The sequence below is a fragment of the Nanorana parkeri genome, unplaced genomic scaffold (assembly GCF_000935625.1).
Source record: "Nanorana parkeri isolate BGI_ZX_2015 unplaced genomic scaffold, ASM93562v1 scaffold222, whole genome shotgun sequence".
In the NCBI taxonomy this organism is placed as follows: domain Eukaryota; kingdom Metazoa; phylum Chordata; class Amphibia; order Anura; family Dicroglossidae; genus Nanorana; species Nanorana parkeri.
Genome location: NW_017306490.1, coordinates 232,867 through 260,311, shown reverse-complemented (window position 1 = coordinate 260,311; position 27,445 = coordinate 232,867). Strand labels below are relative to the sequence as shown.

At 40.7% G+C, this 27,445-nt stretch overlaps 1 protein-coding gene across 2 annotated transcripts in view; it reads right to left on the bottom strand.

Annotated features, from left to right (window-relative positions):
- Positions 1–27,445, bottom strand: part of TSPAN4 (tetraspanin 4) — a 268,961-nt gene that overhangs the window by 37,119 nt on the left and 204,397 nt on the right. For both annotated transcript variants that reach the window (XM_018556043.1, XM_018556042.1), the window contains 2 exons: positions 17,644–17,835; positions 7,323–7,397 (listed from right to left, as the gene is read on the bottom strand). In XM_018556043.1, coding sequence (XP_018411545.1) covers positions 7,323–7,397; positions 17,644–17,835 — 267 coding nt within the window. The remainder of the gene's footprint in view (positions 1–7,322; positions 7,398–17,643; positions 17,836–27,445) is intronic.

Genomic DNA, 27,445 nt, shown 5'->3' with positions numbered 1-27,445 from the left:
GAACGGGGTGGCCATTATTAACCAGACGCTGACCACCAATATGTCTAACCAAAGTGTTTATTGTCTAAACAGTTGCTGAATGACAATTATATAAAGTTCTTCTATACAGTAGGCTAAAAAACATATCTAATGGAAGAGTTTTATTTTTTGTTTAATGATTGTGTTGTACATGTCTGTTAGACTCAGGTTTTATTTAATCATGCCCATTTAAGGCCCTCCACTTATGGCCACACAATCTGGTCACACCCACTATCAGCATGAGTACTGATTTATCACTGAAAAAAGTAAAAAAAAAGGTACATATGCAGGTGGCCCTGCCTTGTTGTGGCCTCATGGGGGGGGTGGGGTCTGAACGTTATAAACAGACTAAAACACGATGTTCTGCATTGTGTTGTCACTTGCTGGGGCACTCAGGTTCCAGAGAACACAACCCCTTTAATATTATTACTCAGACTTGGCAGTGAAAGTGGTATTTTTTTACTGGTATCAGGGTTCCAATTTTCCCCCGCTTTCTTTCCCAGTACCAACGGTTTTACTAGACAGAGAGCATGGGAAAATCTTCAACAGAGACACGGACAGAAATAACAATCTGACAAGTGTTCTAGCCTTCTACTAAACTACTGTATCTGTGTTGCTGTTGGAGAGTTCCCCTCACTTCCTGTCTAGTGAAACGTTGTCAGTAGTACAGGAAGTAAAAGAGTATGTATCTATAACAGTAAAGAAAACTAAAAACCAGCAAAGTTTCCCTTCCCAACTCATTTTGACCAGACATACACTTTGGGAACTTCAGTTGCCAACTAGAGAGGGAAAAAAAGTACATGTACACCACAATAAAGAAGTATGCTAAAATCTGTATCATGTAGAAGTCCACATATATAGTTATACAAAGTTCAGTGTATAGTAAAATGTTATGTAATATTTTGAGTAACATTCAAAGCGTGCTGACTGCACACTTCCAATTTTCTTTGGTGAGGCTCAATCAGCCTTAAACTGTCAATTTTCCTTATTTGTATCCCATGAATATGGGACTTATTACCATTTTCCTGAGCTCTGCTGAATTTATGCAGATCAGCCACTTATGTCTCTCTGTTTGACTAACACTTGCTTCATAATTACTTTGCAAAGAACAGCATTTAAAAAAAAGATTGCCGAGCAAAACAACAACATCAATTTATCTAAAGACAAGAGCATCAAAGAGCCAGAAAGGACCTTGCTGCCTTGGAATATATGAGTTTATAGTGTCACAGGCTGTGAGGCAGGCGGTCTGGGTAGCACAGTCACTGCCGATATCTCATAATGGCGTGTGACAGATAAAAGCTATTTTCATTGTGTTGACATAAGTACAGTGCCATAGTGCAAACATAGGAGCTTAACACCTATTTCATGATGTCAAGCCAGGATGTAGATTGCATACAATATGAAACCCTGGCTGATGATGACAGGTTGCACAGGACTGTGACATTAAGGAGGTCAAGCAGTCATATTTCTGTATGTAAGTGTATGGGGATTTAAGGTATCCAGCATGAGATTCAGCGGTGGTCACTCGATATTAACAGATGATAGGAAATCAATTACATAAAGACAGTCTAATCAGTGACTGCATCTCTATGCCTTCATCACTTAAAGGATTTCTGTTTAAAAGAACAAGCACAATAAATCATAGTTTTAGAATTTTTTTTTTTTTCTTACCAGGATGATGTTGCAATAGGAGCATTATGCACAAGATCATGTAGTGTATGTTACAAGGGCATGACCGGCATCAAATATTTAACAATATTTATAGGCATTCTAACAATATTCCCACAATACCGGGGACTTTCTAAACAGCCATTTCAGCTCTGGCAAATAAAAAAGGTTCTACACACTGCAATTCAGAATCAACTCTTAAAGATTAAAACTTGTGAAGTTGTGCCCATAGAAAGGTAGGTGCAGCATAAAGGAGTAGTCACCAGTATTGCCTAAGGTCTCCTTACAGCTGATCTTTCTCTTACTGACTTATTATACCTTGTTCTGCACTGTGTCTCTGGGTGCAGTTGGCCATCTTGGTAGGGGCAGGGCTTTGCTTCCTCCTGTCTGAGCCTCCATCAAAGAGAACAGTGAGCAGCACTGTATTGGTATCACCAAATCTCACTTTAAATCTTCTGAGACTATTAAGTTAAAAGCTGCAGTGCCCTAAATCTCACACTGCAGATATGCAGCTAGGAGTCAGTGGGCACACACACATAACAGGAAGTGCACTGCTATTTTTCAGGAGGAATTCAAGACAAAAGGTTAATTTGACAGAGTACAGCTTAGGCACAATTAACATTCCTATATGTGCACTATAATATAGTAGATCTTGAATTTTGAGTTCTGTTCCTTTTTAATGCAGCTTTCAAACATTGTATTATATGGCAGGGCTCAAAATTTCAAGTCCTCAGCTACTAGCCAGGCCTAAAAAGTTACTCGCCACCAGTTGCCCCACCTAACCCCTACCCTGCCCCGGCCTTAACTCCGCCAGGTCAGCGGTGTGATGCAGAGTATAAAGATCAGTAACAATGCACAGTACAGAAGTCAGTGGTGCAATACAGAATACAGAGGCCAGCTGTGTGACGCGCAGTGCAGAGGCCAGCAATGTGACGCGCAGTGCAGAGGCCAGCAATGTTATATAATAGGAAACCAGCCTTACCGGAAAAGTAGTAAACCTGCAAAGCAGGTGAGTGCTTGTAGCGACCACGGATGGCACCATGAGCAATATAGAAGTAGTAAAAATTGTCACCAGTACACCACAATATTTACAGCAGGGTCCTTTAATGACAAATTGCCATTCAGTACAAGCGCTTTCAGGGTCTATGAAGTACCCCTTTATCAGGCTCATTCTGAGCCTGATGAAGGGGTACTTCTGAGACCCCGAAAGAGCTTATACTGAATGGCAATTTGTCATTAGAGGTCAGCAATGTGACGCGCAGTGCAGAGGTCAGCAATGTGACCCGCAGTGCAGAGGTCAGCAATGTGAAGCGCAGTGCAGAGGTCAGCAATGTGAAGAGAAGTGCAGAGGTCAGCAATGTGAAGCGCAGTGCAGAGGTCAGCAATGTGACGCGCAGTGCAGAGGTCAGCAGTGTGACGCGCAGTGCAGAGGTCAGCAATGTGACGCACAGTGCAGAGGTTAGCAATGTGACGCGCACTGCAGAGGTCAGCAATGTGACGCGCAGTACAGAGGTCAGGATGTGACGCACAGTACAGAGATCAGGGTGTGACGCACAGTACAGAGGTCAGTACACAGTACAGAGGTCAGCGGTCAGTATGTAACGCAGTGCAGAGGTCACAAAGAAAGTACAGGGACTTACAGTTGCTTTGACCTCTTCTTCTCCTGGTGATGGTGGGGGAGCAGCGAGGTTGCCTGCACGTCCAGCCGGCTCCAGGTGCTCTCTCTCTCGCGCAGCAGAAGCCGGCAGTCTTCCTCTCCCACCAATGGCAGCTGAGGTGGGCGGAGGAAACTGCTGTGGCCACCGAGGAGCCCAATCGAATAGGGCACAGACGATGGCAGTGGAGCTTCTTGTTCTCTTCTCCCCGCCACCGCAGTCTTAAAGAGGCCCCCCTCCCAGTCCACATCTTTCGGACGTTATTAATCTGAGTTGCCCCACTCAGTATGCCCCTCTCTTGCGGTCATATTGAGTGGGGCACTAAGATTAATAATGTGCTGGATTAGTCTGACCCAAGGGCGGACTGGGGGCAGGGTGGCAATTGCCCCCCAAGCCTCTCTGATACCTTTGCAAACGCCCCCCACCGCCGCCATAAGCATTTAATCTCTCCCCTCTCGGTCGCTCTGCTGCTGCAGCGGTCAAGAGGGGAGAGATGAAGTCCTTGCCGTGGCGGAGGGCGTTTGCAAAGGTATCAAAGAGGCCTGGGGGGCAATTGCCACCCTGCCCCCAGGCCTAGTCCGCCCCTGGGTCACACTAATCCAGCACGTTATTAATATGAGTGCCCCACTCAATATCGCCGCAAGCGAGGGGAATACTGAGTGGGGCAACTCAGATTAATAACGCCCATAAGATGTGGACTGGGAGGGGGGGCTCTTTAAGACTGTTCATAATCACACCGCTGAACGATCACCTCTTCTCCCGACCGCTCCAGCTTCAACTCCAGGAAGCGGGCACTAAGAGAGGCAGCCACGATCACACCTGTCAGCGTTCCCTCTCTCTGCTCCCGGCCGCTGCAGCTTCAGAGCGGCCAGAAGGAGAGAGAGGGAGTGATAACGGGTGTAATCAGAGCCGCCTCTCTGAGTGGAGGTGAAGCGGCCGGGACGAAAGAGAGTGAGCGCAGAGAGCTAGCTCCGGCTCTGGATGGAACACTACCACCGCGGCAATTGCTCGCACGGTTCTGTTCTCTCTTCTCCTTCTCGGGCTCGGCCGCTCTGTAGCACAGCAGGCGAGAAAGAGAAGAGAAAACAGAAGCGAGTGAGCGATTGCCGCGGCGGTAGTGTTCCATCCCTAGTCCCGCCGGCGAGGCACCATTGCTGACATTCCACTCGGCCCCCCCCGCAATTTTCACTCGCCAATTGCGAGGGGGCGAGTGGAAATTTTGAGGCCTGTTATATGGTATAATACATAATGGTATATATACCGTAAAAGTGAAATATGCAGAGCTACAAATCTATTGCAGTATAATTTCACGGTAAAAACATTATCCAACTAAAACATTTATGAAAAGTTGATTTAAAGAAATATTTCTCCATGTTTCTGATTTTTAAGTATATTAGCAACTTTAACGTTTTACTATAGGCCAGTGTCTGTCAACCAGCAGGCCACATACTGCTGGAGGTCTGCAGACTTAATGCCGCCAGTCCAGAGTTACACGCAGAATGATCAAACTGACTTATAAATATAAATTGCAGACTTTGGTTTGCCATTAAAATTTAAACAGCATATGCAGTAGAAATGAGAAGTAATTGAAATTGAAAAAGGGTATAGCATGTGTGTGATACAGCTGTGACCCTGGGATTGTAAAATGCCAATGCTCTTGTTGGCATAAAATCACCTTGTGCTGATGCTCAGACTCATACACAGGTTGCCTTCCACAGGCTGACTTTCTGTTCTTTAAAGGAGATCTATGAGGTGAGTGATTTTCACTCACCTCATAGTTCTAGCCGACCTGTGACAATGAGACTGTCACAGGTCGGCTCAGTAGATCGGTAAGTGAGCGAACACATCTCGGCGTTCGCTCACCTCTCAATCCTGTCACGGCTCTCTGCCGTGACAGGGGAGGGGCTGGATCCCCCCTCCCCGCTCCGATCGGGAACGGACGGGGCTGGTACAGCTGGCTCTGACTCTAGATAGGCAGAGCCAGCTGTCACTCATGCAGCTGGGTGGATCCAGACATAAGTGTCGATATCCGCTTCATATACCGCTGTAGCTCGCGGTATACTGAGCTTAGGGTGACGGGAGGACGCTAGCTTGAAGGGTTGTACTCATGCATGTGGGGTGCATGCTTTCATGCTGTTCCCGCCAAATTCTCACTCTGCCATCTCCATGATGCAACTGGAAACGTGATTCATCGGACCACATTACTTTTTTTCCAATGCTCGACTGTCCAATCCTTGTGTTCCTGTGCGAATTGGGGACGTTTTATCTTGTTAACTGCAGACAGCAAAGGTGTTCGAACAGGCCTTCGGCTTTCATATCCCATACGATGCAGTGTACGGCGAACAGTGCGTTCAGAGATCATTTGAGAGGATCCCTGATTAAGATCTGCAGTAATTTGATGCACTGTTGCCCTTCTGTTGTCTTGTACCAGTCTTGCCACTCTCCGTTCTGCCCTAACATTGACTAGTCGCTGACGGCAACAATTCACACGTTCAGACCCAGATTTTCGGCTGACACTTTAACAACAGCTGCTCTTGAACATTTAATGAATTCTGCTGTTTTGCTGATACTCGCTCCATGGCTCCGAGCGCCAACAATCATCCCACGCTCAAAGGCTGTTAAATCGCGTTGTTTACCCATATCTTCAGAAAAAAAATCACTTCTACTGTCGTGGTAAACAACCTGCTTCCCTATTAATAATGGTCTGGCCCTCTAGTAACTTCAGCACAAAATTATAGCTACTTTGCCTACAAACGTCAGGTGGTCATAATAATCTGTCCACTCAGTGTACATTGCCCTGCAAAATATTTCTTTAAAATGTTGCTCAAACACTAACAGTCATCATGTTTCTGAAAAGCTCCAACTCTCTCAGTTCTGCTTCCCTTAACTTCCTGTCCAGTACAAGATCACAAGGGACAGGGCAATCTTTAGCAGTTGCCCATATGTTAGCTTGGAGAAGGGAGGAAGGGGGAGCAGAGAAGTGGCTCATCTTGCATTCCTGTGTGAAGTCACACACAGCTTACTAGCACACACAAGGGGTGCTCCATAGGACCCTGTAAGGGAAAGGAGCCACCCTCAAACAGGATATCAGGACCAGTGCTCACGAGACCAGCTGATTCTGCAGGAAGTTAAAACTTTCACAAAATCAAGAAGCGGGATCCATGTAAGTGATTTCATCAGCATTTGAAATCGCTTAAAAACCTTTTGACTTTAATATCACTTTAACTTTCCTGACATCACAATTACAACACCAAAGGGAATAAGAACCATCATTTCCACAAATATTGTTCCAAGGTGTCACTAGCTATAAGAACTGATCCATTTACCATGACCATTGTACACTGAAAGAAGGTACTGCAGAACAAATGATAGAAGCAGCATATTATCATAACTCTTGTTTTCTGCCGCAATTTCCACCTTAAAAAAACTTTGGGAATGTTCTTGTTACAATATCATGGAGCAGATTTGTTCTGATATACTGGTCCTGAAAACATGTATATACATATCGTCAAAGTACAATAACTGCTTATACAAGAATATATTTTCATACAATGCAGTTGAAAGTATGAGAATTCAATCATGATAACTAATCATGATAACTGATAACTATTCATCTGAACCTGTAACTATGTGCATCAGATGTAACTGTGTCCAGTCAAGCAGTCTATATTATAGCACAGCCCTAAACCCCAAGACAGAATAAATAACAAAATGATAACAAACACAATTAACTAATCACTTGACACAGCTGTTAAACCCCTTATCAAAAATAATGTAATTCCATTTCTTTTTATGAGCAGACTTGTATGTGAACAAGCTCCGTTGATTGAATATTGAAAACAAGAGGAAAACACTTGTATACATACTGCTGTGCTTTAGAGGAATTGGCTTTGGCCTTGCAAAGTAATATTCTTGTGAATAAAAATATGGAGAAAAAACATTCCGAAGTAAGCTGGACTGATTCCATTAAACATGGCTTACCTTGTCAGTGTAGATAAAGAAGAGGCTAACCACAATAAGCTCCAGTAAGAAGATGATCAGCAACAAGATAAAGAACTGAAAAAAGAGATAGTATTTATTATCTAGCACAGCAATACATCTCCATGTTACTGTAATAAGTTAATAATTGTTTAACATTGCATACATTGAGTAGCCCTGGTTTGAGTATGCCTTCTATTCATATCCAAGAGCACATGTCATTGTCACTGTAAAATGTCAGTACAAACCCTTGTAGGTTAGTAGCTAGGTGCATTTAAACATTGCGTGCCTGTTCACATGAGTTTCAGGTCCTGATCAGGTCCGGATCTGCAGACGCGCTGCTACTGATGCAGTGCGTTTTGGCCGCGTTTTTTATGCGTTCCAGTAAAAAAATATATATATATATATTTTTTTTGTGCTGGAGTGGGGCTGTTAGTATGTTAGCTTCAGTGCAGTGCGTTTTTGACACGTTTGCGTTTCATGACCACTTCCTGACCGTACAAAATGTGACATGCAGTATTTTTCTGTCGTAAGCTGAACATGTGAGAACTGTAGCCCATAAAACACATAGGGATACATTGGGATGCATTTTGAGTGCAGGAGCGTACGGATCAGGTCAGCACACAAAACGGACGTCGTGTGAACAGGCACTAAAGGCAACCTTGCTTGTTCTAGTTCCAAAGCTTTAAAATAAACTGCCAGCATGTATCAGAGTAGATTACGGTATATGTCATTTTCAGGAAGATTTCCAGAAAGACACATTATTGTGCAGTAACTCATAATGAAAAGCCAGAAATAATGTTTGATGGATCTTCATTTATTACATTCAAATTTGATTGTTGCCTCAAGAGTAAATACAGTTGGTTGCACATCAATGTCTTTTGTACTTCCTTACCGAATACATTTTACCTGAAACAATAAAACTGCATAGACACTGAAACCACATGCTGCATCCAACAGGGTGGTTCTTCAAGCACTAGTTGGAGTATCATCATTCCCTGTATGTAAGAGCTACGAGTGCTTCCAATCATAACAGTGTAGTGCCCTCTGACACCTCTCTTCAGTTGCTCTCTCCCCTGTCTAACCCCCCTTTGATACTTGCTAATTTTTGTGTGTTACTTATAGGGCAGCTCATTCATTATAATGGGCTACTCTGCACACAACAATCACACCAAAGACATCCTTGCATCTTGTTTTTTTTGGCACGTAGTATCATGCACCGCAAAGCACATGGTGCAGCAAGGTGCATTGGATAAGAACAGTGGGAAGGGGGAAAGGGTAAGGAATGCCCAGAAAAGTATGCTTAAAAGATTCCTTATCCTTTAAGTCAAAATTAGTCATAAGAAAATTATGTGTTTTTAAAGGAGAACTATGAGGTGAGTGCTTTTCACTCACCTCATAGTTCTAGCCAACCTGTGACAATGAGACTGTCACAGGTCGGCTCAGTAGATTGGGAGGTGAGCGAAAATATACCGTGACAGGGGAGGGGCTGGATTCCCCCCTCCCCGCTCCGATCCGCCAGCGCTGACTGGCAGAACGGACGGGGAGGGGGCGGTTACAGCTGGCTCTGCCTCTAGATAGGCAGAGCCAGCTGTCACTCACGCAGCTGAGCGGATCTCGACATCGATGTCGGGATCCGCTGCAGCGTCTCAGTATAACACGAGCTGTAGCTCGCAGTATACTGAGCTTAGGGTAACGGGGGGACGCTAGTTTGTGTCCTCCCGTTACCCTAAGGAGAACTATGGGGAAAAGCCCTGACCCCATAGTTCTCCTTTGATGCATCTTTTTCCCATAAAAGCGTCCAACCTATTAGGCTCCATTCACACATAGCGGTTGCATCTTCCCAGCGGAAAACCGCGCTGCACGCAGGGCCGGATTTACTCCCTCTGCCGCCCCGAGGCCGGGCCTTGGTGGCCTTGTGGGAAATCCGGGCCTGGCTGCACGAAAACGCGCACATTTTACCATACGAGCGGATTCCGCATGATTGCAGCTACTACTATAGCCGGAACGAGTGGAATACGCCAAGAATATTGAGCTTGCACAAAAATCTCAAGATGAACACTGCACATGCTCAAACAAAAATCTGTGCTTTCAATCAATGAAAATTGGCCAGTTAGTGGAGCTAACGAGCGTTAATTGCAAACTACATTGGTCTGTGCATGATGGGCTAGTTGTAAGAAAATTGAACAAGGGTGAGATGTCTGGACAAAAAAAGTTGTAGAATGGTTATAAGGTGTATTATGAAACATCATTTTGGAAAGCCAAGTCCCCATAGTCCACACAACACATGACCAGCTGTGCAAATGAAAATGTTAAGTTCCCCTTCACACTATGTTGTTCCATCGCTGTGTGTTACTGCGCACAAGTTTGCGTGTTGCAAAAAGGCAGCCATTTCAACAAGAATGGACTGTCAATATATGACAAAGGGAACAAAAACATGTCTGAACTTTTTTAATGCAGCTCACCACAATGTAAGGCACATGTGCTGTGGTAAGCTGCAGTGTGAGTCTGTTGGCACCTACTGTACTTGTGCGTTGGGTTGCCTATCTAAATTTATGGCACAGCAAGACACTGCACAGAATGCCTTGCGTTATTGTTGCGGTAAAACAGACATTACTGCATAGAATAGGTCTGTCGCTGTTCACGGATCTCCTCCTTGCTGAATGAACCCAGAAGCGATGATGATTTCATCACTTCCAGTGTTTGAGCTGTCATTCCCCAGTCAAAGAGGCTAGGAAAGAAGCTGATCAAGCACAATCTGTGCTCGATCAACTGAACTGAAGTGCAAAGGTGAAAGTAGGGGTCCCTAATAGACCCCTAATGTCTCCTTAAAGAGAACCCGCCACCACTAAAGTGCTATTACTGAGGGAGCTTGTGATCCCCCTCTGCAATGGCAAAAAATGTTTTAAACTCCGCTGCCCCCCCCCCAAAGTACATGCACATACTAACACAAACACATGCAAAAACGGTGATTGAGCCACACATCACTGCACACACTGAAGTGACAGCAATTATTTTAGGGCCATTATTCATGGTCACCAGCATTGAAGCTTGACATGTTTGGTATCTATCTAATCGGTCATCTTTTTTTATTTTACAAAAAAAATTTACATTGGATAATATACTGTGTTTATGTACACTAAAATTAACTTAAGTTCATTTGTTTACTGAAATGTTGGAAAAAATAAACAGTTATAATGTGACATAAAAAATTGCAACTGCAACTATACAACCGACAGTACAATCTACTTTCATGAAATATATAATTCTGGTGGTGGTATATCAGACAAAACTGAGGGATAAACTAAAACTGCATTTTACAATAAGTATAGAATAGGATGAGTGAAATATAAAACATGAGACACTTGAAATGCATGCGGAACAAATGTTTTATCTTTATGTAAAATAGTTGCTTCTATCATTCACAAACTTGTTTTTTTCCCATTCATTCTTCTCTTGATATATATGTGGCATTGTATCATTATTCTGTTTTATCCGCTATTTTTGTCTACATGAGGTTTACCAGACTCTGCCTGCAATGTCCTTCAAAAGGATTGCTAAGAAAGTCAGCTTTATGCAGAAAAATATCTTAACTTTGGATCAGAACAGTGAGGTATATTCATTTCTGTTACACATATCTGTAAATGTTATTCATAGCTTTCCTACAAATGTACTTAACTTAGATGTATATGTCCTTTAAAGAGCATCTGCTTCACTTTAAAGAAAACCACCCGTGTAGACTGCCATTTCCAATACTAGTTGCCTGACTATTATGATAGTTGTCTTCAATACTTTTTGAGTCACTAACTTGAAACAAATAAGCAGAGCTTGGATTTCTGTATAGTTCTACCAGGTCAGCGACCCTTAAAAGGGAACAAGCTAAAGCCTTAGGTACAGGATGTACATGGCCTTACAGAAAACATTTTGCTGACAGAAGGATGGTGTCTGCCTTTGCTGACCTTTTCTAAAAAAAAAATGCTAGTTGCTTGGCTCGTTGCCCATGCTTTTCTTTCTAACTTAGGAGTCACTAACTCAGATACATGGAGGAAAGGACTTCTTACTTGATAAATGTATGAGACAGTTGTGGGTCAGTGACTCAGAAATTAGTAAAGCCACAGGGCCAGCAGAACAGGTCACAGAGTAATTTCAAATGGACATCAGCAATGTGAGCCCCTACATTCCTCTCAGAAAAGGTTTCCTTTAATGAATATGCCAGCAAATATAGCCATCAAACTGCCCAGCTTTGATACTAAATATTGTGTAATTTAATTTACATATGTTGTACACACAAGCACAACCAGCATTAAATCTAATATCTTTTTCCAGTGTTTTCCTGCCTGTTCCTGGAAAGTAAGCAGATGGGAATTTATACATGATTATATTGGGTATGAAGGCAATAAAGACACAGTATCTCTTCTAGTATACATATTCTCCAATGTTCCCCTCCTGAAATTACATTTACACAATTAGAGGGTTTTTATTATAAAGGGGAAATAAGCCATGTGTTTTCTTTTTTCCCTTCATCTATTCAAACCATCAGAGAGGTCTGATGGTTTCAATACTGTACATCAGGAACACGCTTGTGCTGTGACAGCAGAAAGCTTCATGCAATCTCTTATAGGGGTTGCTGACTTTTCCCAAGAGCACTGTCCAGCAGCAACATTAAGCCTCAACTCCTTTGGACAACAGCATTTCCACTTATTGAAACCTGCTCCACTCCACAATGTCAGCTTTCCTTGGTTGAAAAAGAGAAAATGCAAACAAAGCAGCTGCCTCAGAAATCACAAATTAAATGGTGTGTTGAAGAAATTCTGAGACACTGTGATACATGGATTTGTAATCCTTTTATGAAACATTGGGATCCCTAGTTTTTAGTGTAATATATTTTGCCTTCCCTGTGTCCTACTTCCACCCTCATGCTAAATTATTATTATTTTAAACACAATATTTCTATTTTGTATACATACCTTATTTTAGACCCAATGACACCATCGCTGGGTATCTGTGTTTCACTATGCATGTGATGCTGAATACTAGATGCAGGCCCTATCTGATTTGCGGCAGTTCACCGCCATAGCAACCAACTACCAATAATGCACTTCCTGACCTTTGAACTTCGGTCAGGTGGCTTAGAAGGGTCAATAAGGGGGGCTTTGATATGTGCCAGCCCCTCGCTATAAAAATGCTAGGTTCCCAGCAGCCATATTGACAATTTACTTGTATTAAATTAAGCTGTATTAAAGAAAGCATAGGTCTCTTTATAGCCTCTTCATAAACAATGTCTACAGTCATAAGAAACTGAATTTGTGGTTTTTTATAGGTCATATTTCTTATTTTTTTGCTGGCTGGATTTTGTATTCCATAGCCTGTCCCCATGCACATTGCTGTTAAATGGCTGTATGTGTATTTGCACAGGGCATATTTACTAATTGTTGCTGGCTGCTGCCCAGTTTGATATTCCTGGGCAATGTGCATTAGCACAGAATTTAATTTATTCCTTTAGCAAGGCATGTGATTTGCAGGCAAGAAACAGAGGCGGAGCATCATCACCCCATAACACAAAGTGACTTGATGATGTCAGTATCAACAGCTGTTAAAGCTTCTGACATCACAGGCAGTGATGTTGTTGAAATGCCTGGGCGTTTCCAAAACCAAGGTGTACTAGCGAAATGCTCTTGAAGTCAGGGACCTGGCTATGCTGCCTAACAGTGGTGCCTGAATCACACGGCTTAATGGAATTACAATATATGGCATACATATATTTCCGCTGTATGTGGCTATTTACTGGAGTTTAGCTGTACTTTTGAAATCTTCAGCAGAGTAGTGAGCAACCATTTTTGTGGCAGACCACTTCTTTCCTCTATGTTGAATGACCTTCTTGTGCCCCAGGCTATATATTTCACTATATTTAATCTGTCATAACTAAATCAATACAACAAACAAGACAAAATATGTGTTTTCTAAGAATTTTTACCACATGAAGACTGCCTGCGAAATTTATTGAGAAAGCTGCATATATGTGATTGAAAGAAGTGTCATAGGCAACCGTAAAAATACGTATCCTCTTTCTTGAATGGCACACTAAAAACTCCACACGTCTGCAGCTTGGTACCTCTGCGGTGTATATTGAGATAGTAAAATCAATTTTAGTTCCCTCTCAAACCCTCCTGGGTGAGCTGTAAAGTGTGTTTTTCCTTCCCACTCTTCTCTCTGCTCCTGACTCCTCTTCTGTAATATTTCATGCTGCAGTTGCTCAGCAAGGCTGGTGTTAGTGCTGAGAGGATTGAATGTCACACAGCTGGCAGCCTCTGTTAGATCACTGTTAACCTTTCTCCTTTCAATGCTAGCAAAACTAAATGTGAAAACTTTGGGTGATTTGGGACAAAGGTTTTTTTATCTAACTTTTTATAGAGCCGAATTTCCATAAAAACAAGAATCCGTGTGCTAAAAAAATGATTGCTTAATTTCTGGCAGAGCAGCTTCATTAGTCTAACATAATATTTTTTAATTGCTGACTAATAGATTGTGGCATGTATTATAGGAAAGACATTGTTACTACAGATAATATTACAACAACATTTGTTGTGAAATTTAATTGAACAGTTACACATGCTACAGATGCCGAAATTTTCCCCCCCAATAATGTACTAGCAAAAGTTTGCCCTTTTGTTGAACAAGCTAAATATATGCACTGCAGTGTTGTAGAGCACATAATTGATTGTCCATTGGTACAGTGGTGGCGAGTGCTAAGGTATGCCTCAGTGAATTGGCAGCAAGCACAGATGCAGTGCAGTGGCAAGTGAAGTGGAGGCATTTGGGAGGTGTGGTGCCAGATGAGGAGGATGAGGGTCAGTTGTGGTAATGAGAGCAGGGGGGTTGCCGTGGAATTGTGGCTGTGGGGAAGTTTCAGGCAGGGTAGTAAGGAGAGTGCAGGCACAGTGGTAGTGGCAGGGATGGTTGGGGAGGGAGGTGCCTTGGTTAGGAACTGTCACCTGTAACTTCAGAAGCAATCCTCCAGACCAGCAGCAGAGGTTGGGTGGTGGGGTTGGTGGGGTTAGCTGCAATTACAGTGCCCGTGAAAGCCGCACTAAAAGCCAGGGAGTAAGAAGATGGCTTACAAGGCCAGAAATGGGAAGGTCATCTCTCATTGCAACACAGACTCACGTACTGCAGGGACTACTCTGGATGTGCTTCCCAATCAGTATGGCTGTTGTGAATGGCGCTATTCTACATTTAAACATCGATGCTACCGCCATGTGTAGTAGCGACACAGTGTTATTACCATCCTGCTGCTACTGCAAATGCACCAGGTATTTGCACCACTTCAGCTTTCCCCAAAGACTCTACATTAGCCTAGGGCCCCGTTCACACCTAGGCATTTTGATGCTCAAAGACAAGTGCAACAAAACTTTCCGCACAAGAAGCATTTTGTCACAAGCTGTAAACCGCTGAATGCTGGAAAAGTACATGAGCTTCTTTTTGGCAGATTGGACTTCAATGGAAACGCCTGGAAACATGCGACACAAGCAATTTACACATCTCTGTGCATGTTTTTGCTCGTTTGTCCGTTGACCGTAATGTCTCTCATTCTGCCAGCTAAAACATGCGTCTTCATGTGCACGCATTTAACGCATACATACATGTGCAAAATACGCTAGACAAAAATGTGCACTAATGTGTGCAAAAACGCTACTGCCCAGGTGTGAAAGTGGCCTTAGAGTGGACCTGGCATTTTAGTCAGTTCTGCTGATCTCTACTAATCTGCGGTAATCTTTGCAGATTACAGCAATTAGCTTCCAGCACAGGAAGTCTCCCATCACTAATAGCTTTGTAGCTCCTCCCAGACAGTGGTGTCACTAGCACCAGGCATCCAGGGCACATGCCCCACATCTCAAGCACAGTGCTATCTCTGTTGGCTCTATATAAATAATATGTAATAATAATAATAATATTAATAATATGGGTTCTGAGGCCACAAACCACTTGTCATGTTATTTCAAAACTGCATTGTGAGGCCTTTCCCTGTCTGTAACATCGTTCCCCATTACAGTACTTTTCTAATCCTGTCTCATTGGTGAGGGCAGAGCTCCTACAACCAAGCTTGCCCATGTTTGTTTTGACAGCAGCAGCTGGAGCACATTAAGCTGGAAAGTAGAGCTAGATACTTCATGCCACTGTCAGCATGTAGCCACACCATTATCAGCTTGCCTGCTTGTATACCCACCCTTCTGATGTCACCGCTGCCTAAATCATGTTAGACTGCTGCTGCTAATGCTTTGCAGGGAGGAGGACTAGTGTGACCAACAATAAAAGGGAGCATTGGAAACTGACCACCAATGTAAGGGTGGCACTAAGGACTGACCACCAATGTAACGGAGATACTGGAAACTGACCATAAATGCACTGGGAGCACTGGGGCAATGGGAGCACTAAAAAATATAAGGGGGCACTGACTATATATGTTAGGTGGGCATTAACCTTGGACTACTGATATAAGGGGAGCACTGAGAATTGACAATTAACCACTGATGTAAGAGGGGTACTGAGAACTGACCACCAATGTAAAGGGGCACTAAGAACTTGCCACACATGTAAGGGGACACAAGGAAATGACCACCAACGTAAGGGGGGCACTAAGCACTGATCATTGATGAAAGGGAGGCACTGAGAACTGACTACCAATGTAAAGGGGGCACTGAGAACTTGCCACACATGTAAGGGGGCACTAAGAAATGACCAACAATGTAAGGGGGGCACTAAGTATTGGTCATCAATGAAAGGGAGGCATTGAGAACTGACTACCAATGTAGTGGGGTCACTGAGAACTGAACATCAATGTAAGGGGGGCTGTAAGCACTGACCACCAATGTAAAGTGGGGTACTTGGAACTGACATCAATGTGAGAGGGGCTTTAAGCTTGTCCATAAATATAAGAGGGCTCTGAGAACTAACCACCAATGTAAGCGGGGCACTAAGAACTGACCACTAATGTGAAGGTGGCATTAAACACTAACTACCAATGTAAGAGGGCACTGAGAGCTGACTACCAATCTAAGGAGGGTAATAAGGACTTACTACCAGTTTAAGTAACGCACTGAGCACTGACCACCAATGTAAGGTGGGCACTAAGTACTGACTGCCAATGAAAGGGGATCACTGACAACTGACCACTAATGTAAAGGGGGCACTGAAAACTGACCACCAATGTGAGGGTGCACTGAACACTAAGCACCAAAGTAGGGAGGCACACTGCACACAAGTGTAAGGGGGCACGCTCACCACCAGTGCAAGAGGGAACAGTGGCCACCAATAAAAGAAGCACACTAACCACCAAGATAAGAGTTCACTTACTCCTGACCACTGTATACCAAGTAATTGTTGTAGCTGACTTTAATGCTTGTCTAGGCAGCTGCAATCCAATTGAATGGCATGGACCCTAGCAGCTGCATTGTAAATCATGAGCAGATTGATGGTGACTCTGTACCTAGCTCCAAACACTGAAACTTCAATCGATATGTGACTGAGCTACACATTGCTTAGATCGGTGACACAGACCTTTCATAGACTGAAATTAATTTGAAATTCTGTGGCTGCTACTAATCGCTGCTACAAAATCACTGGTATGACATGGCCTTTATAAACACTTACATTACCCAACCATTCCAATTCATTCACACAGAAATATCTTCATAAATATCCAAATAAATGTTTACCCATGCATACATACATTCCGAATGTTTTTTGTTTAGCTATGTCCTCCTTGGCACAAGGGGAGGCATGTATATGTCTGTTGCACAGCAAGGCAATGCTAAACAGGAGCGGTGAGATATAAAATTCTCCCTCAGCTGCTGTAACAGCACAGAAACAGAAGGAAATCTGACCCTAAGAATTTATTTATGCATCTGTTTAGAGTTAAATTCTGTATCATTTCCACTAATAAATCGGTCACAGACCTGTGCAAAACTGCTGCAGTTGGTTGCCCAAGATTATACATGTAGGTGCACAGGTTGTAAATACACACAGTCTTTGTTAATTGTCACACAGACTTTAATAAAATACAGGCAGACTGATTTCTGTTTGTGATGTACATCTTAACATTTATATACACCTACAGGCTGCTGAATGGTAATAATCAAATACTTACTGATCAGTTTAGGGTTTATGTATAAACTGGTATAGACTTCCCAGTGAAGTTGCAACCTAACTGGCAGCTATGGCCAACAGTTACATTCTTCTCTATGCTTTCCCCCCAGTTTTACTTCAGCCCCTATACAATTGAACATTCCCCAGAGCATACAAAACTCCCACAATGATTTGTACTCACACTCAGGAGAAGGTATTTGTTCTCCTTAATAGCACCAATGCAGCCCAGAAAGCCCACGATCATCACGATGGTTCCTGTAGCTATCAACAGGTTGGCAGCAGATAGCGAAGGAAAAGAGGAGGAGAGCGTGGCAAAGTTCCCCTGTGTAACGGCCAGCCAGATACCCACTCCAAGGATCCCACATCCTCCTAGCTGCCAAGACAAAAACAAAAGAGCAAAGTCATGAACAATTGCTTGTCTTTATAACTAGGAAACAAATGACAGTTATGTTACAAAATCCACACATTGTATGTTTAAGCCAGTTTACCAGAACAGATTTATATCTAATCCTATACTGTATATCTAAGATAAGGAATTCTTAAACAAGACTCATGTTGTAAAACATTTTACTCTTTTTAGTCCCATGTATTTGCTGTAGTAGAGAGAACAACACACAGAAGAAACATTTAATGATTGCAGCTAGTCTAGATCGGTTTACAGATGTCTAACACAAAGGAGGGTAATCGATAAAATGCAGTCCAGATGAATATGATCTATCTACCTATCTATTGAACTATTAGCCACCGTATTTCCGTTTTCACCTTTATTTACTTCTGTAGTTCCAAGCAACAAAGTTCTCTTGGCTGCATTGTACACTATGGAGACAATCCATTCAATATATATATTCAAGCAGTTATAATAACCTTTGTCTACACATAAGAGTCATTCTATTTTTGAGCAGAAAGTTCTTGGTTCCATCATTTATTCCTCCTTGCAATGCTAATACAAGGTCAATGATTTTCCTGAACATCAGAGAATTGTATAAAAGGATTTGTGTAAATCATCACTGTTGTGTCACGCGTCTATTCCAGCAACCAATGCAGGCATGTTTCCAGCCAACCTGGTTTAAAATTCCAGGTGGTGTGCAGAAATTTTATATAAAATATATATGTTATATATTTTTTTAATTAACATACCACACATGCACATTATGGTGCTCCAAAGTTAAATAAGTTGTATATAAAACTGAAAGTTTCCCAAATTATGTTTGCCTTATGTCTTCAAGTAAACATTCTAGCTTTATGCCATTTTGTTGAGAATGTATATGATAAAATACAATGGCTGCAATCTCTTCATGTGTCTCTGTGTACAAATGAAAGAACATTTGTTTTCTGTGTCTTTTCTCATTTCAAATGACATTATCATACAGACATGACTCTGGGCAGCTAATTACAGCCTGTAGAAGAGTTGTTAATTCCTTTTGTTTTCACAAGAGAGAAAGACTTTACAGTTTGCATCTAATGCCAGGATTTCACTTCCAGCAGGATTTTCTTGAAGGGGATTATTTTTAAATCCGAGATATGATGGTAAGAAATGAAAGATAAAATATAAAAGCAGAGAAAAACACCCTACCGCTATTTCATACCGACACTTCAGGAGCACATAGCTAGATACAGTGTAAACACTGGTACACAGAATTAACCTCTTGTAGTAAGTAATTACAGTAAAGCTATTATTCATATTATTACCCCATGCATGGCCTAATAAATGGTCTAATACGTTAAATACAGGTGATTTCCACATACCCGCAGTGTTAGTTGTGAGAGTACCTTGCAAGGTGGGGTGGTAAAGCCTCCCCCCAATGTTAAAGACATGTGGCCTAGTGTGGTTCAGGGAGGGGGGGCACACACTTGCTGCCCTCCCTTTCTTGGCTGCATAGGCTGAATGCCCGGATAAGGGTCTAGTATTAATATGTAAGGGGGCTCAACACTGTTTTTTTAATTACGACAGTGTGTTGAAGGAGTACGAGGATGGAGTCAGTGGTGAATCCAACTTCACACTTGATAGGACCAGGGCTACACAGTAAGGATGTTCTTTTGGGTTGGGGTTGAATATTAGTTTGACCCTCATCCAGCCTGTTTGCAGTTGGACAGGTGGACGAAAGGACAAACTGCCCATATTTGGATTGTTTTTACCACCTGCATTCCTGGTTGATTTCTGTAAACAGACACCAGTTGGGAAACATTTTGTGGTGGTAGTACTATTGCCATAAAATGACAGATGCCCGGTCGACTGGTGTTTGTAGACAAATCAGCCGGGGATCCTGGGTGACATCATTGACCATATATAGTCATGACTATTTTTGGTCAATGATGTCACCCAGGATTACTGTTTTGTTTACATACAGCAACTGGCTGGAGATGTGTCATTCTGCTGCAGGAGTCTGACAGGTAAACATCGGGGTAGCCACAGATCAAAGGTGATATCATCGACCAAATATGGTCACGATCATATTCAGTCACTTATGTTTCCCAAGATCCCCAGCTGGTTTGTTGACATTCAGAAGCCATATGGGGATCGGTCCTGTTGTAGCGGCAGTTTTTGGTAATGCCATTTTTTAAGAGTTAGCCCGTACTGTTCCTTAACATCATGTGCAGCTTTAAGATATCCTCCAAGCATAAAGGATTAAAAGGATATGTGTATTATTGATGTTGCTACTTAAGCCACATTAAAAGATCCTCTCCCTGCTGAATTATATTTTTTAAACAAATGTGTTTGCATTAGTACATGTTCCCAATGGCAATTCCCAGCTACCAATGCATTTTCACAATAACTTGTAAATTAACCTTAAAAAAGCCCAGAAATTAATAGTAAGCTTCAGGCTCCAATAGACTTCTATTGGATTTGGCAATATGTTTGGGGTTTGAGGAATTTCTGCTGGGGTCACTTGCAATGCAGATGTTTATTAACAAATTGTAAGATCTAAGTGAATTCACCAAAACATGTTTACCCTTACCATGAGTTATATCTGTACAGTTCTGTTAGTATTCAACTTACCAACTATATACATGACAAAGAGGAGTTTTTCCTGGAGTAAAATCATGACAATGTGTTGAACTTTTGTAATTTAGCCACATTGAATCAAATGGATTAAGACTGGATTGGATACAGAAGTAAAAAGCAGAAATTCTATAAAGTAATTGTTGTGTCCATATTGGAGAGATTTACCCCTCTTTTTGTACTGAGAAATAAAATAAGAGGAAATAATAACATGAGTTAAAGGCAACTCATACAATAGGGAAAAATGTCTAAGAGGGGGATGCCCTTCACTTTGAGAGATTACATCCAAATTACCAAATTTAATAAAATTGTTTAAGACTGGATTGGATACAAATGGAAAAGCTAAAAACCCTTTAAGTAGTCTGTGCACTAAACAGGCAAAAACAACACCTAGCTTATTAGGAAGTCTGAAATGTCAGGGAGTTTTACAGGAACAGATCTAAAGGCTGATATGACGTTTGAAACATCAATATGTGCTTAAATGTCACAATGTCAGTGAGGTCAAATACAAAACAACCTGAGCCATGAACATCAAATAAAAACAAGATACACGCATGTTGTGACAACATAAACACAATTTGGTGCAATGCATCAAAAACAGCTCCTTGACAGAGAAACATCTAATAAAGGCTTTTGTACATTTCATCCTCAGTGGCATGGAAGGATAAACACAGCAATTATAGTCAAGGAAGATTAATAAAGAGTAAATTATATTTAGTAAATCAAATAAGAACATTACCGATTTAATATTAGCACAGGTTATGTGCTGAAAAACAGCAAGAACAGAAATAAACAATCCCAATGTAAGCACATGCAGGGAATGCACAGCATGGATTGCTGTCCATGGTGCTGAACCTAAGTTTCACAATTGCTTTCACATCCACAAATGAATCAGTTTCAATTACTTTTTTTACTCAGTTTGGATTAGAAAGAAGGCTTTGGTCATTTGTACTGTTGTCAGCTTTTCTATTTTGTCCTGTTCTTAAACAACATTAAAAGAACTAATATAATAAATACCAAGATCATATAATCGTTAAACCCAAACCAGGTATGCAAAGCCTGGAAAAGGGGGGCTTTTAAGAAACATTATTGCTCTCACACATGTTTCGCCATATAATGGCTTCCTCAGAATACTTCAGTCCTAGGAGACTAGTTAATATACAAAAAATCAATAACCACATTTATGGCGAAACATGTTGATTCACCTAGAGAACAACATCATGTGTTAATCTTCTTGTGATTACCCAGACCACTGCAACATCTTACTGTATTGCATCTGGACCATGTACTATTTTGTTGTATTCATTTTGTGTCTATTTTAACACAATTCATGTTTTTAATCTATTGCTATAATAAATATATTTTCAAATTTTTACTAAGTTCATTTGTGAGAACAATAATGTTTCATAAATGCCTCACTTTTGCATACCTGGTTTGGGTTTAACGATCATATGATCTTGGGATTATATTAGGCAACTGGGGTGTGAAACACTGCTCTCACTTTATCCAATGTGCGCCGATAATTGTAAAACCAACATTTAAAGAACTATTTAACCCAGAAACAACATTTTTCTATAGCTTCTGTTAGCATCACTATTAACAATTGTGTCTCTGAAGGTAGTTACATCTAGGTAATTACTAGAGTAATGGCTGGATTTGCAAATGCACGCAAATAGTGGCAACAGCCGTTGTTCCTGTCAGTCTGTCATTGCTTTGTACAGGCTGAGCATCCACAGCTGTCCAGAGCCACCTCTAAATCCAGCCACAAGAATCTGCAGATTCTTGCCCCAGGAATTTGTTGCTGGCCCATAAAAGCTCTTTTTTTAGTGTTTAGATGCATTCAGAGTGTCTAATCTGCCCTTGGATGCACATATATCTATGTTTTCTAACCACAGCTGAACTGAATGCATCTAAAAAGAAGTGCATGGTGTGCATGATAAATTCATTACATTTATTATTATGAGTTTAGAAATATGCAATAAATGCATATAATTGTACATAATCACAATTATGTGTGAATGAACCCTTTGCAGTTCTGTAGGGGGACTTTTGCATTGTAAAATAAATTCTTCATATCAGCACATAATTTAAACAAATCTAAATTCATATACAATACAATGCTGATTAAATATTTTAGCAATTTAAATGTAGCAATTCTAGGGATGGTCTAGAATATAATAAAACACCAGCTATTATAGGTGCACATAGTTACATTTGTGGACATTAGTCTGGGGCAGTTGGGGAGAAAGGCAACACCAAAACACAACTAAAATGTACAACCTTTTTTATTTATTTTAAATACCTTGTTTAGCCACTATAAGATAATTATGGGCAAATCCGTCATCAGAATTGAAAAGGAAAGGGTGAAAAGATTGCTAACAAGAGTCACGATGGTTTCTGTATCTCAGGTGACACACAACTCCCTCTTCCAAACAGGCTTTTGGCCTCGAAAGTAGACTGCATGTTGACTTTAATAGTCCGCTTCGGTTTTACATTTGTGTTATAATGTTCAGCATGGTTGGTGGCAAAAGTCGAAGTTTATGGGTGTATTCATTTACATTGATGATCACTATGTGATCATTAAATACCCCCTTGCTGATAAGTTTTAATGAGTTACTACAGTCAATATTTTTTTTCCATTTTATTAAATAAGTCCCATCACAACTGGAATACAGCTTTCACCACATGATTTTTCCAATTTCCTTACTCAATTTTGCTTTGCTGAAAATATATATACTCTCAATTTGTGGTTCTAAATCACATAATACATTAGTAACTATTGCAGTATTCCTCCTTGTTCTCCTTACATGCACACTACACATTATTTATATCTTTATCTGCTATTCGAAGGGTTTACAGTGCACACAGACTTCTTATTCAGAGATACAAAAGAGGCCATAAACTACAAACATCAATATGTCATGTCTGTGTGCAGCTACTGGTATCTGTGAGAGACACTGCTTCCATTTTATAATAAATCCAACAGTAGCTGGGCTCATTTATGAAAAGCAGACAAAGAAAATGGAACTGTTGCCCACGGCCAGTAGATACTTTGTTACATGGTGCCAGCACACGTTACACAAAAACCTACCTGGTAGCTACGGAAATAGCCCTGTATTTTCTTAGCTTCATAAAACAGCAATGATAAATTTATAGTTCTTTTGGTAAATTCCAAACTAAATATACTAAGGCTCATTTACACAGTGCAAAGACCAGTAATGATTTGTGAAGCGCAACAACCTTAATCAATCAGATTTAAAGCCTATCTATAGACAAAACGTTTTACGTTTTGATTGGGTGGGGTGGGTTAGACCATTTCAAGATATGTATTAATGAATTGTAAGATTTAAGTGAATTTGCAAATACATGTTTACACTTACCATGAGTTATATCTGTATAGTTCTGTTCGTCTTTACAACTATATGCATGACAATGAGGACTTTTTCATGGACTAAAAGCATGAAAATGTGTTGAACGTTTGTAATTTAGCCAAACTGAATCAAATGGCTTAAGACTGGATTGGATACAGAACTAAAACACAGAAATTCTGTAAAGTTCTAAATGCTGTGTCCCTGTCACAAAATGTCTGTGAAGGTTCTCATTCATCCAGGTCATGGTATATCTGTAAAAAATAAGTCAAGGCAACTGGACTTGCTGTATTTTTCTTCAAGACGTTTCAGTCTAGTTGCCTTGACTTATTTTTTACAGATATAAGAAAGAAAATGAGAGGAAACAAGAACAAGAGGTAAAGGCAATTGTCCAATATGGACAACTGTCTAAGAGGGGGATTCCCCCCACTTTGGGAGATTTTCTCTAACATCCTGTTGAATCTCCTGGTCAGGAAGTAAAAGGAAACTTCCCCAATGATACACAGGTGGCCAATAAATAACCTGACAGGTTTTTAACAGTTCTCTATGCTGTCCAAATCTAAAAAGAAAAACCTTGGGCTATACATACACCTGAATCATTTACCTATTTTGAGCAGTCACATTAATGAAACTCTATTGCTGTTTGGTTACTATAGGTTACTGATCCTTGTCTATTGTGCTTTGCCTTGTGACATTAGGTCTTCATTTAATACCTCTTTTGCAATACTACAGCTTTTGCAGCATGATTATATGACTTTCTCTTTTAGCCTTCCAAATTATTTTATATGATTAAAGGGATAACATTAATACCATAATGAGCAACAAACAATAATGGAAGGTTGAATGTTCTGCGCTATGAAACAGACCCAAAGGGGGAGATTTCACAGAAAATAAGGGTTAACCGCAAGCTGCTGAAACTAAGGCTAGATGAGCCTCACAAAATGGTTTAAAAATAGTGAGCGCTATGGGTCCCCTGGAGTAAAGTGAGAATCCAACAATAACTTATTAAATAAGTGGTATAAAATTATAAATATATAAATATCTCTAAGTGAACATCTTATTATGTAAACAATAAAAAATAATATATAAATTGCTGAAGTGATATGTGAATAAACGAAACAAAAATCAACAATGTAAATTGACTAATGAAGTGGATATAAATGCTTAAATATAAATGTGAATAAATGAATAAATAAATAAATCTTCAATAAACCGTGTGTCCGTGATTTTTTCTGTATTACAGTGTACATATAACTGCGTCTATCATCATCTGTGGTGTACTGATAGATGTGCAGTGGTTTATCATAAACGTGTCCTAAACTTTGAACCAGATGGACAATTAGTTCTTAAGAGGTTAAATAATGTCCAAAAAGTACTTCAATTTAAAAAAAGGCACTCCAATCTAAAAAAGGCAAAAACTTGACAAAGACTTGAATGTATATATCCAAGATGATCGTATCCTGGGGGATGATGTGTCGGAGAAGCGATGGGTCCCCGTAGGGCTTACACTCACCAGATGCCGGGAGGGAGTCAGCTTTCTCTTCCACCGTAGTGGCCGAAAGGAGATGGTCTTTGCTCCGTCCTTCCGTGGGATCTTGCAGTATACTTTCGGTCCTGGTCCCAAAAAGAGATGTCGGTATCCCGATGGTAAAAATCCCCTGGTGACGGTAAGATGCCCTTTGGATTGCTTCCGGGAGCACGTCCTAATTTTTAGTCTCTCCGAGCGTTGGTATTTTGAATCCAAGAAAAATTAGAAAAGGAGAGAGAGAGCAGGCAAGGGGCTCCTAGTGCATTAAAAGTTTAAACTTTATTAAGTCATTGCATATGACATATAAAAACCAAAAAAACTGGCTAGTCTGTTGTAAAGCCAGTAGGTATGGCTAGGTCTGTGTGGATCACATCCCAGTCTAACTTAAATAGTCATCCTACTAATCAATCAATCAAGGATTAGACTAATTGCCCAATTTCGTTCACATATAGCTCGGGTGGATAAAACGTATTAATCATTGATGTCATTTGACCCCATTAATATGTAATACTTATGAGCTATATATTTTGACACTTTTAATTTGTTTACTAACACACAAGGATAGGGTTTAAAATAATATATTTACATAATTCCGAATTTTTAATTCAACATATACTGTTTCATTTAATCTGTTTACATATTAATTTTGTTTTATACTTGCATTGTATGTGGTTTCAAATTTTAAATATTACTATATCAAAATGAAATGGATGTAGAACGAAATTGGGCAATTAGTCCAATCCTTGATTGATTGATTAGTAGGATGACTATTTAAGTTAGACTGGGATGTGATCCACACAGACCTAGCCATACCTTGATAAAGTCAGGTGACGAAACGCGTCGGGAGGCGGGCCTGTTGCTTGGGACACATCTACAGTCTAAGGATTACTGGCTTTACAACAGACTAGCCAGTTTTTTTGGTTTTTATATGTCATATGCAATGACTTAATAAAGTTTAAACTTTTAATGCACTAGGAGCCCCTTGCCTGCTCTCTCTCTCCTTTTCTAATTTTTCTTGGATTCAAAATACCAACGCTCGGAGAGACTAAAAATTAGGACGTGCTCCCGGAAGCAATCCAAAGGGCATCTTACCGTCACCAGGGGATTTTTACCATCGGGATACCGACATCTCTTTTTGGGACCAGGACCGAAAGTATACTGCAAGATCCCACGGAAGGACGGAGCAAAGACTATCTCCTTTCGGCCACTACGGTGGAAGAGTAAGCTGACTCCCTCCCAGCATCTGGTGAGTGTAAGCCCTACGGGGACCCATCGCTTCTCCGACACATCATCCCCCAGGATACGATCATCTTGGATATATACATTCAAGTCTTTGTCAAGTTTTTGCCTTTTTTAGATTGGAGTGCCTTTTTTTAAATTGAAGTACTTTTTGGACATTATTTAACCTCTTAAGAACTAATTGTCCACACCACAGATGATGATAGACGCAGTTATATGTACACTGTAATACAGAAAAAATCACGGACACACGGTTTATTGAAGATTTATTTATTTATTCATTTATTCACATTTATATTTAAGCATTTATATCCACTTCATTAGTCAATTTACATTGTTGATTTTTGTTTTTCGTTTATTCACATATCACTTCAGCAATTTATATATTATGTTTTTATTGTTTTACATAATAAGATGTTCACTTAGAGATATTAATATATTTATAATTTTATACCACTTATTTAATAAGTTATTGTTGGATTCTCACTCCAGGGGACCCATAGCGCTCACTATTTTTAAACCAACAAACAATAATATACATAATTGGCAAAAATAATGGTGTATTTCTGAATATAATTTGCTATCTTTTATGCTATGCAGTAATAAAAACCTCCCCGGTTATCAAATGCCAAATCTATATTAATAAACATCTGCATTTGTAGCTATGTTCCCAGTATAATCCCAAGAGGCAGCTGAGAAAACTGACTCCAATCTGTTTCATACACCTTGCCGTCCCATTTTCCTTCCTCTGGCTCCCTCGTATCTGTTTCCTGTATCTCCTCCTCCATGTATTCTAGCTGCTTCACTTTCTGCCTCTTTCATGCTTATTCTTCAATCCTTCTGCACT